The sequence below is a fragment of the Microcaecilia unicolor genome, chromosome 13 (genome assembly GCF_901765095.1).
Source record: "Microcaecilia unicolor chromosome 13, aMicUni1.1, whole genome shotgun sequence".
NCBI classification, from domain to species: domain Eukaryota; kingdom Metazoa; phylum Chordata; class Amphibia; order Gymnophiona; family Siphonopidae; genus Microcaecilia; species Microcaecilia unicolor.
The window spans coordinates 62,714,395-62,726,972 of record NC_044043.1 but is presented as its reverse complement, the minus strand read 5'-3'; the positions used below and the strand labels follow the sequence as shown (position 1 = coordinate 62,726,972).

At 39.8% G+C, this 12,578-nt stretch overlaps 1 protein-coding gene across 1 annotated transcript in view; it reads right to left on the bottom strand.

The window, feature by feature from the left end:
• Window positions 1-5,336, bottom strand: part of MYO1C (myosin IC) — a 199,566-nt gene extending 194,230 nt beyond the window's left edge. Inside the window, 1 exon segment of the mRNA XM_030222087.1 lies at window positions 5,106-5,336. Within this exon segment, the coding sequence (XP_030077947.1) occupies window positions 5,106-5,195 (90 nt within the window). The 5' untranslated portion in view covers window positions 5,196-5,336.
• Between the last annotated feature and the right edge of the window lie 7,242 nt (window positions 5,337-12,578).

Genomic DNA, 12,578 nt, shown 5'->3' with positions numbered 1-12,578 from the left:
AAAATGAATAGGGCCACAGATAGTTTATGAACCGATGACGAGATAAGGTGTGAGCCATGCACGTACAGCTCATGTGAAAAGAGTCGCTACTGACAGTTCTAACTGTGGCTTTGCAAATTATAGATAAGGTCAATAATGAAATGTATGGAAGCGATGGCATTGGAATCACAGTAGTCTTTGACTATATGCCCCCGCATCAAAAACCAATCCATAACTAAGAAAACGTCGATTAATCCCTCCAATGGTCATCTCACCATTTAGGGCACCTTTTTGAGACTTAGATGTGATTGAAACAGGACGACCAAAATGTCTAACTTTTAGCCCTGGTCATTTTTGCTTTGTTCCATTATGGAAGAAAAACATCTAAGTTTTGGGAATGCCCAAATCCCATCCCCTCACCCCCCCCCCCCCCCCCCCTTATGATCTGGACACACTGCAGAGAAAAATGTCTCAAATATGAGTTTTTAAAATCACAATTTGGATGTTTTTCAGAGAAAAATCTCCAACTGCAACTTTATGCCATTTTTCAGATGTTTCTCTCTTTTGGAAATTAGACTCTTAATGTGTCTGGGAGAGAAGTGAAGCACATAAGTATGAAGTTGATGTTCTCTTCAGTCCACCCAATTAAAGATAAAGGGCAAAAACAGAGAAGCTTTCATTCTGGACATGAACACATGGTGTCCTCAAGAGTGTTTCAGCATGCTGAACCATGGGATGATTTTCCAAAGGCTGCTGAGCAGGGACTGGATCCATCTACCAAAGAAGGGGCAAAGTGTTTTCTGACCTATTGAAGAAGGCTTTAAGTGAGGATCATCAGGAATGATTGGACAAAACCCTCAGCTAAGTCCTAAGGTTACAATACTAAACACTTGTATTGAAATGGAAAAAATAGATAACAGAAAGCTAGCCATACCAATACCCATAATATGGGACATAAAACCCCAGATCTAGAAGCCTCATAGAAGAAACTGACTTGGATTTAATGGTGGTCACAGAGGCATAATAATAACCATTCAGGAAGGACAGAGTAGGAAGGATGTGGGAAGGAGTAACACTATATATACAAAATATTAAAGCAATGGAACTGCAGGGCTTATGAAGTAAGGAGTAGACACTGTGGGTTAATAAGGAAAGAGGAAATGAAACATCTATTTATGTTGGTGTGATATACAGACCTCCATTGCAAGCAAAATAAATAAGAGATTTAATAGATGACATTCATAAAATTATAATGAAAAGGGAAATGCTATTGCTATGTGATTTCGGTCTGCTGTATATTGACTGTGGTGTTCTACAAGTAGGGAGATCCTGATTTTCTACACAGAGAACTGTTTCAGCAACTAGTAATAGAATCCACACAGGAGGGGATGATATTGGAACTAGTTCTTATGATTAGAGGGAATGTTTCTGATATAATAGTGGATGATCTTCTGGGATTCAGTGATCATGGTAGGGTAAAGTTCTGAGTTTGGCACAGGTGGAGAGAATTTAATCAAAGGCAAGGGTCATATACTTCAGGAAAGCTAAGTTTACTAAAATGGAGGAATACCTCAATTAATAATTACCTGGTGTGCAAAATCTAGAAGAAGAAGAGCAGGGAGCAAAACTGCAAGGAGATAGTGTAAGGACAATAAACGTTTTTGTTAGGACACTGAAAAAATGTATGAGGAAAGAGAGGCAACATTGCTTTCAAAAGAAGTAGCTGAATGAAAGTGAGATATATCTTGAGTGAATTTCATAAGGAGCTAGGTAAGTTAGAAAGTATTAAGGAAACTAAGGGAAGTTCTAGCAGCTCCATTGTCTGATATTTCAATGTTTTCTTAGAGTTGGGAGTAATTCTGGAGGACCAGACATGGGCAGATGTTCCTTTCTATGAAAGCAAGGAGAAGGCAGGGACCTACAGGCCAGTTAGTTCAACCTCGGTAGTGAGTAACTTAATGGAGTTGTTTTGAAAATAGAGGATAGTGCAGTATCTGGAATCCAGTGGATTAAAGGAGCTAAGAGCATGGTTTTTACCAGAGGTAGGCCTTGCCAGATGAATCAGATGTTTTTATGTATTTATTTTCAGGTGACCATAGAGATGGAACAGCAAAGAGCGCTAAATGTGGGATGCTTGAATTATAGCAAAGCCTTTGACACGGTTCCATATTGGCCAGGCTTGTCCGACCTTTTTCTGTTGGGGGCCACATTTTATATTTTGTAACATTTGAAGGGCCAAAATATGCACTGTCATATTTTGCTGTATGTTGCATTGTCCGCTTCCCAACCCTCAACCAGTCTCTCTTTCTCTCATGTACCCCCAGCCTTCACTCTGTCTCTTTCCCCTCACCTAGCTTCAGCTGAAGAAGAAACAGGGGGATTCCTGCTTCCCCACTGTGACACAGCTCTCTGCAAGCTTGAGTCACGTGGTGCTAGAAGTTTGGGTTAGTCTTGCGGTTTAAAGTCTTGTGAGATGTGCAACCACGAGACCAGTCTGAACTTCTAGCACCACATGGCTCAAGCTTACAGAGAGCTGAGTTGTGGTTGGAAAGCAGGAATCCCACCTTAAGCACTATAAGAATTGCCTAGCTTCCAAGGGCAAGAAAAAAACACTTGGTGGACTGGATTCTGGCCCGCGGGCCATAGGTTGGACAAGCCTGATATAGACAGCTAATAAATAAACTGAGTGTTCTTAATAGGCCCAACAGTGACTGCCAAATGTGTGCATGCTAAGTGCACACTAATATATTTTATTTTTCTTTGGGGGGGGGGGACAGAGAGTAGGCATTCCTGTGCTAAACACTAGCACATCTACATTACTGTGCACTAATTGGTTAGTGCAAGAATACCATGTGAGCCCTTACCACATACAAAATGGGAGTCAGTAAGGGCTCATGTGGTAATTTTTAAAAGCAGCCAGGTGCTAATGGCCATTAATACAAAAAAATTAGAAAATCAGCCATTTAGGGCTGCAGTAAAATGGTCCCCGTGCATGGGAAAGACCTGCGTAAGGGCACACTAAGGCCACTTTTTTTTGTTTACCACAGTTTAATAGAAGGACCTGTTAAAGATCTAGGCATGCACACCCTGGAGGAAAGGTGGGAAAGGGGAGAAACATTTAAGTACCTCCAAGTTATAATTACATAGAAATCGGGCGTTTATCAATGAAGTAGAGGCTCTGGAACCAGACTGAGGAGAAATCTAAGGGAATGTGAATGCATGAATCAGCCTCCCAGTGGAGATAGTGAAGAAAAGGACTGTATCAGAATTCAATAAAACATGTCACAAGTACCTATGATCTTGGCCTTGCCAAGATATTGAACTTGTTGTGGTTTTTTTTAACCACTATGTTTGTGGTTGATGGAACGTCACAGGCCACCTTTAGCAAATGTTTCCAGTATTATGGGTCATGTGAATAGCGCCAGCTAATTTAATTAAAATGCTGAATCAGAGGCAACAACAGTGGGACCTCAGTGGAGCCTTTTATGGTCTGATTTGCATTGCTAATGTCAACAGTACAATTGTTTGCACACATCTCGGTGACATCACCTGGTCAGAGTATTGCCTTTTTATAAGGCCCACACTTCAGTGAATGCACATTATGACTCCATTGTGATAGTATCATTAAACATCCACATTAAATGGCATTAACCCCCCTGTTTACTAAGTCATGCGGCACACGGCAGCTGCTAGCGCAGCTTAGTAAACGGGGTAAATCTCTTATAAGCCTAGCAATTTTCAGAATTCTCCATTACTGCCATACATTTTATCCAGTTTTCTCCCTTAATGTCCAGAAGTGAAGCTGGATTTTTTTTGTATACAATAAGCAGCACTTAGGGTTTGTATTATAAGCTGTGTTACAAAAAAAAAAACCCAGATAAGGTACTGGCAAAATAGTTAAAAAGGCATTTGGGAGCAGCAGGTACAAACCTAAACAAAAGCAAAGAGGCGGTAACCTGCACATTCTGCATGGAGCAGCAGCTATCTTACTGGTCTTCATCTCTGTTACTATGTTAGACCTGTGCTAAACACCTAAAGCAGTATTTAATGTTAACGGAGTCTAAGGTGTGAAGCGTGTGCGTTACATTTGAGATGTGTCGACCTTATTGCATGTTAACTGCTAAAGTGGCAGATAATGCAGAACAGTTAACTACAAAGTTGTAGTTAGGTGCTTTCCACATTTTTGACTGTGCTGTTAATGCACATTATTGTACAGTCACATGCATAAACCTCAGGGCTTGTTCTCACATGCCAGGAATGCCTCCTGTAATTACCCTGGAGATTTTGCAGCTATCATGGCTTATGAAACAGGCCTCTTAGTGATTTTATGGAAACAATTTTCAAATACTTTGCATAGTTGCAAACTTTGTGGGTGCTTTTAATATATGTACATTCCACACATCTGTAAAGGGGAAACTACTCATGTCGCTTCTGTTTTAAAAATAAAGGGTTAATTTTTAACTGTTTTCTGCATGTAAAAAATGTCTGAAGGATGACAAAATAGCACATGTACACATGAAAAATGAATACGTATGTGCTGCTTTCCTCCTAATCTGCACATACATGTGGGAATGCCTTGCTCTGTGGATAAGAGTCTGTGCAGATGTTTAGTCACTCTGAGGGCAGCTTTCAGCTAAGTCATTTTATCTGGGGTGGGGAATCAGATTCACTGTTGACTCCTACAACTGGTTTTAAGAATTTGTCTCATATTCTACATATTCAGAAAGCTTATCATTCATGTTTTTTTCATGTTATTCAGTTATGAACTTTCTTTGCTATCATTTCCTTTCAAATCTACAGCACAAGTACCTTTATTTGCTGCCAGGCATTATAAGGAGGATAATTATAGATACTATTGCGGTCCTATTGTACAACGCTCCCCTCCCTCTCCCATTCTCATCACAGGAGCCTGCCTCTTTTTCACTTTAGTATGTTTAGATTGAGGTATTCATTGGAATCAAGATCATGGCAGAAAAAAATGGCACTGTGCTCCTAAATGCCTAACGTAGGCTTTCGGTGATAGTTACATCATCCACAACACCTACCCCAAACTTGCAATGTTAACTAACAAAACCATAAGCACCATGCAAGATTAAAAAAAAAAAAGGAAAGAAAGACAAATTTACATGCTTGCAGTTACTGCACCGGAATCCTCCATCCTGATTGGCCAAGCGTATAATCTCTCCAGTGGGAATGTACTCAATTTTCAGTTCCATGTTACATAAGTCAACATCCAAAGTCTGACTAAAATGTTCTTCTCTATGATGCTGTTGAGCACAAGCGGTGCCTTTCCTGGAGACAAGCTGCAGCAGTTCTACTGTGTAAACTGACAGAGACCACCGTACTGTGCATCTCCAACAAGCACCTCTTAGAAAGCTTCATGAGCCAGAGAATGGTGTAAGCAAGAGCTGGATAATTGTGCAGATTTAAATATAGACACTATGTGAATTTTGACAACAATTGAAGTTCAAGTGGTTGCTTCCACTAGATCATAATTTTTTCCTCAGGACATCATATCTGTTCCAACATCTAGTAATTTTTGGCTCTGATCAGTACTGTAAACTTGGTACAAGTTCAATTGTTGTTCAGAGAATTTTGCAAAGGTCAGGTTGTTAGAGCTGCAGCTTCACAATTGTTAGCAGTTCTTCAGGGGTCTAATATTGCTCATCCTGAGATTTTGTAAAGAAAATAAAATATGTACTTTAAACTAGAAGAAAAGCAGAAAAATCTCATGTTAATACGACCAAGCCAGGTCTACAAAAGATTTACAAAGTAGCAGAGAAAAAGATGGCAGATAAAGTCCTGTATGGCCTGTCCTATCCTTGACCACCAGGGCATCATTATGGTAGTCCTGCAGGAGCCTACAAGGGGGTCTTTTGGGAGAGGATGGATGCTGTTTGGGGGGTGTATTTGGGAAGAAGAGTTATTCTTGGAGGGGGTATTGCCCCCCCCCCCCCCATATATAGTAAAACACCAATTATCTGAACGCTGATCATCTGGATGTCCAATTATCTGGACTAGCATTAACCCCAAGTCTCCATTTCCCACAGATAGTTGAAAAATTAAAATTGCTCACCAGAAGGATGCGGAACCCTCCGGAGGTGGAAAAAAGCCCCTGCGAAGCTCCACTATATCATGAGTGCCTGTGTGCCATGCGTGGTCATATATACATGCATGCACATCAATGAGGCTTGCACTACTCAGCAGAGCTTCACAGGGCCTTCTTTCTATTCAGCTCCAGATGTCATATCCTTCTGGTGAGCAACTTTAATATTCCAAAGTTTTTTCCAATTATCCCGATCCAGACTACCCCCTGCAGAGGATAGTCTGGATAATCAGTGTTTTACTGTAGTTAATTGCTTCAAGGATACACTGTAAATAGGTCTCACTGTGGTAAATAAAGCCTATTAATAGGCGTTAGCATGTGTGTTAGTGGTTCTTGGAAGAAACAAAGGTATATGTACATGTTGGAGCTGGTGTAAAATTGTGCAGGTGCATTTGTGCACCATTAGGGATAGTTCTGAGAGTCTATTTTATAAAGGAACATAGATGACTATGGGGCTCATTTTCAAATCACTTAGACTTACAAAGTCCCATAGTAACCTACTGTAACACACTGGACTTCAACTGGTGAAAACTATGGGTTGCTGTTTCCTTAATATTGGACCATCAGGCCTGCCTGGCTAATGAAACTGGTGACCTGCATTGTCACTGCAAGCAGGATTATGCTGGCTTCAGGCTGGAAGCAGGTTGAGATCCTGTCAATTCAACAAGTTATTGTGAAAATGGATTACGTCTACTCGATGTCTAAGCTCACAGCGATGAGGAGTAGACTGCTGCACTTTGCTAAGATATGGGACCTTTATGATAAATGGAAAGAACAATCCTGCAGCATATGTTGACTCCAGTCTTACCACTCTTGTTGAACTAGACTTGCATTTTCCCAACTTCCTTGGTTTCTTCATACTGATGTCAGCACAAGAGGAAGGGTGGAGTGGGAGGGGGGGTTGTGGGTTGTAAATTGGTGATCTTTGCCATGTACCGAAGAGTCACAATATATCCTATGCAACTGTTTATTTTTATTTGGTATTGTTTGGAAATTTGTAAGAAAATTAAAAAAACAACAACAATAACTCATGTGTCAAGGCTATGTTGATGCCATTCTGTTTTATGCTTATTGTAATGTAGTTTGTGGGACGTTAGATGAGATGGGCTTTTGAAGATTTGTATTTAATAAAAGTATTTAATGTGAATCACTTTTTGTTAGACAGCAAACAAAGAGAGGGTCCAAAAGTACACAGAGTAAAGCAGCACAAAAGAGCCTCCAGAACTGGAACAATGGTACAATCATGAATAAAATGGACCCAACACGGGCTGTGTTTTGGCACTCAACAGCACCTTAGGGGTCTAACAAAATAAAAATGAATAATAAGCATGACGTATATAAAATCATCATACATACAGGTAACATATATATTCAACTTATAAAGAATATGTAAATAAAATATGAAAAATACATATTATTGAAAAACATATATCATGCATATGATATGAAGCTTATTTACAGACAACTAAATATTAACCTTATTTCTTATTTTTTATTTAATCTTATTGGAATTGTCAAAGGAATATTTTCACCTTTGGACTAAGTATTCAGATAAGTTGGCTATTTAAAAATAAATTATACATTTGTTGGGGAAAGCCTTGCGATGTTTGTGAAAAAAATAATTTGCATATAAAAGATATTACAACAAAAATTATTGAAACAATTGAGGCTCTGATGAAATACCAACTGCAAAGACTAATTTTCCCAAGTTGGAATATGTAAATAGGCAGCAGAAGGATTTTTAGCCTCCTTGTTCCCACCTTTAATTTAGGGTGATATTTGTGAGAGCATTTGGAAATAAATGAATGTGAAGGGTGCTGACTTTGATATTGATATCCACAAACACTGATTAAACTTGGAATAAAAAAAAAATCCAGGGATATTAGCACCCACAACAGTTTTATTATTAAAAAAAATTTAAAAAGCCAACCTGGAATCAATGGTTATCACTAACCCTCCTCCCCCTTTAAATTGTGCACATTTTCGGACAGTGAAAGGTTAAAGCAGCCTTTTCTGAAGGCCTGGTTGCCATGAGTTGCAATATAACCATCTCTTTTTCCAAGCCAGTTCTCTCAAGATTTTCTGGGAGGAGAAGTTTAGGAAATTCTGCTGTGGATGAATTAGAATTAGGTCAGAGTTTCTCTCTTTTCTGGATTCCTAACAGCCTTCACTGACCTTATATCCTGTTATTCTTTAGTCTAATTTGTATGCTTCTATCAGTTCACACATTTTTGTTTCAGATTAGTTTTGATGGAAGAATGTCTACCTCAGGAAGCATAAGGGAGGAAGTTTGGAAATAATGTTGGCGGTTATTCAGCTCTGCTTTGTATAAGCAGAATAATTTCTTATTTTAAGGAAAACATAATTCAGGTTTCTTTGAGCTGCCCTGTCTACAACACTAGATTCATTCAGGACAGTTTCATCTGTGTGCTGTCACTTCAGTACTAGGCAAGGAAATGCTGGTGATGTAGACAACAGTTCATGGCAGACAGTATTTTTAGAATCTAGAAGGCATGTAATTAATCTTTGCAATATTTCCTGTTTATGTGTAATATTTTTACAACAATATTTATAACTAAATGAGCATGAATAGACATATCTCACCCTGGAGCTGGATAGGGTAAGGGGCACTCAATATCAGGGTGGAAAAATCCTATATCCAAATCAGCACCTGGCAAACCATATTGAGAAAAGGGTGCCAGTGTAGCCTGTACTGTATGTCTCAGCCCAGAGCAGCTGGAGGGAAAACATGCCAATGCTTAGCCATAGGGGTAAAGAGCATGCCAGCACAGGCAGGGCTATGGGGGGGGGGGGGGGGTGGGGGGGGGGGGGGGGGTAAAAGGGTGCAGAACATGCTTGTATGTCTCCAACTGTACCTCAAGAGAGCTGCCCACTGTAGGCCTCAATGGTCTGCTAGAGGTACAAGATATTTGAGGAAGAGGCTTTTGAATGATAAGGTGGGAGGAGAGAAAGGAAGAAGCTGGAGGGAAATAAAAGCTGAGTGAAGGAATAAAAAGACTGAAAGACTAGGGAGGAACACAGAAAGGAAAGGAGAAAGCTGTGGAGGGAAGAAAAAGAAAGAAGAGACCAGGGAAAAAAGAGAAAATAAAGATATTCTGATATTAATTCATGACTCTTTGATTGCATTGTCTTATAGTTTTAAGAAATTTGGAGCCCTTTTACAAAAGTGTGGTGAAATCTGGGCATAGCATGTTTTAATGCAGGATTTTCCTACACATTAAGCCCAGCTCAAAAGTTGGCAAAAAAGATAGGCATTTTCTTTTGCAGGTTGTGCACTCATGTTCCCATTAGCACGTGACACCTGCAAAAAATAATTTGGGAGCATTTACCACCTCCTATTTAGGAAGTACTAGGTGTTAACCCTACATTATCCAGTTAGCCTGTGCTAATACGAACCTGCTAGCTGGATAACGTGGGAACACCCACTCTCTGTCCATGATAAACCCCCTCTGAAAAAAAAAATAAAAAAATAGTTAGCATGTACTTAGTGAACGCAAACAGATAAAATAGGGAGCCTGTTTTTCTTGTGCTAAGTACATGTTAGGGCTTAAGGTCCTTTGAAAAAAGACCCCTTTAGCTGGTGGGGATTGGGAATCCCTGCCACCCACAGCAAGGATGCTGAAATTTTGGATGGGACTGAGCTCAAAGTGGGTGGACTTAGGCCCACCCATGACTACGCTACTGCTATCCAGTGCCAAGAGATGCATTAAGACTCTGAAGGTTTAATTCTTTGTCTTTTCTTTTTATTTTTTAGCACAGAAAATTTAATTTCCAGGTCAAAGGTGGAGTAAAGATAATTCATAGTCCAGGGGCTAATGGTGGCAATTTAATCCTGGATCTGATTTCCTGAATGCAAGAGACATGGACTTGGATTTCCCAGGTGTGGAAGACCAATAGATCAGGCTTTGTTGGACTGAAAAAGAGGATTGGGGGAGCCAGAAAGGGGGTCTGGTGAGAAAACAAAATGTCCTGGTAGAGAGCTGTTGAATAGAACAAAACAGAAGAAAATGGGGGGAGAAATTTCTGAAAACTGAACAGAGTAAAGATTTATCTTGAGATGGAGGCAGAGAGAAAAGGAACAAAGGATGAAGAGATGGGAGAGAAGATCCAACATAGGTGCAAAAAGATGAAGAGAGAAAGCAAGGGATTAAGAGGCAGGGGCGATCAAGAAGGTATCAAAATGAGGACCAGGGATAGGTGGGATTCAAGGGCAAGAGATAGGAGGATGGGAGGGGGGAGGGAAAAGAGATTGTTGATTTAGTGGCAGGAGAGAAAGAAAGAAAAGACATCTTCATGAGGAAGAGAGAGGATGGACTCTGGATTTGGAGACCAAAAATCCTGGAAGGTAAATGTATGTGGAAGGAAGAGGAAAATGACAAAAGTGAACAAAAATAGAACAGAAAGAACACTAGAGGAAAAAAAATTAGGAACAGAGAATGAAAAAAAAAAGAGAATACTGAGCCAGGAAATCAAGCCAGAGACATTAAAGGCTGTAGATATTAATGTTCTCTACCAGATAATAAAATAACTCATCAATATACAATATCCTGGGACCCAGTTCAAAACTTCTGATCACGAGGCATCTTACACACAGAATTTACAAGTTGGGAACAACCAGATTTTATGGCTCATTAGAATTGTTCTTGTGCTTCATTAGTAGAGTTGTATATAGAATATACTTGCCAATCCTGAAGCCTTCATATATAAGTTTGAAATGTTTAATGGAATCAGAAATTTAGCTACATGCTTTTAGACATATTTTGAGAGTAGGTTACTACAGTTTTCTATGGAGACAGCCCTTTGGACTCATAAGTTGCCCACAGAAATCTGGTAACCTTCCTCTTACTCTGGCATACCTGTTAAATGATATTCAGACACTCAAAGTTATTGCTGGGGAAAATGAGAAGCCTGCGAGAGCCTTCCATTAGAATTAAGTGCTGGAGGAGGAGTAGCACAGGGTAACAAATAAGGAAATACCAGCCCTGCCCATGAGGTTCTGATTTCAGAAGAAAGTTGTCAGAAGAGCAAGCAGCAGCAGGTATGGAGCACTGCTTGACTGATACCTCTTGCTGGCTAGAGGCCATCCAGGGAATGGGAAGGAAGAGAAGGTGGGTGATGAAGGGGGTGCAAGGGAAAAGGGTGAAGGAAGGCAGGACAGCAATATCAGGTGGTACCTGGTTGGTGTGAGTAGGGGTGAAGCTAACAGAGGTGCAAAAAGATGAAGAGAGAGAGAGAGAGCCAGGGATTAAGAGGCAGGGGCGATCACGAAGCTAGCAAAAAAGAGGACAAGGAATAGGTGGGAATTCAAGGGCAAGAGATAGGAGGATGGGGGGGGGGGAGGGAAAAGAGTTTGTTGATTTAGTGTCAGAAGAGAAAGAAAGAAAATCTTCATGAGGAAGAGAGAGGATGGACTCTGAATTTGGAGACCAAAAATCTGCCATGACAAAGTGAACCAAGTACCAGGAGTGTTGCAATCAGCGTTGTAAAAGTTAACTACTGTAGTTAATGTACTTAATTAAAAGTCACTTTTACTTATAAAGAAGTACAGGAAACACGTTATTTTTACTGAAGTCACCAACTTTTAGTTGTTACATCTAATATTAGTAGTTAAAAATAAAATGTAAAAGCAGAAGTGAGATGTATAAATCAAATGATGCAGCAAAAGCTGAAACAGGATTTTGCCAATGCAACCTCATCACACAAACAACAGTGGATCATGTCATCTTAAATTTTGCTGTTCAGGGAATACAGCCTATGAGAACAGTGGAATTGCCTGTTTGTTGAACTGGTTACTGGTCTCCAGCCAAACAGAACAGTGAAGAGTTGACTCACTTTGAAGGGGAGATGAAGCTGGTTGCAATTCTTATTGAATAGACATATGTCTCTACCACAACAGACATCCCATGGAAAATGTTATATTGACAGAGTCTTTAGAGGAAGTCTTGTCTGGCCTTAAGAAGATTGAAGGGTTTGCACATTGGATATTCTTGCATCAGTTCTCAAAAACATTATATGCAGTTTGCCATCAGACAAAAAATTGCTAGAACAGACAATGATTCAAACTTTGTGAAAGCCTTCTCTGTAATTGGACAGCATGACAATGATAATGAAGATAAAAATGGAGATGCAAGTGATGAATTAGACAGCACAACATCTAATGCAAACGATGATGATAAAATACTCTTTGCTATACAGAAGTCAAGTGTTTCAGAGATTCCCTTGATCAAAACCTGCAGACTCAGTCAGACGACATTAGTAATATTGCAACCTGGCCTGATTTGAAGAAACATTTTAACAGACTGAATAATCCACTTTCTGCTAGTGCAGTTGTTAAACACCTTTTTAGCCGTTACTCACATGAGTGACAGTCAGTTATTTTCAAAAATGTAGTTTACTAAAAGCAAAGTGGATTGAATTGTAGAGTAATAGCTGCTGTCACTGTAGCTGTGGTATTTTTACTCAAAAAGTGTTA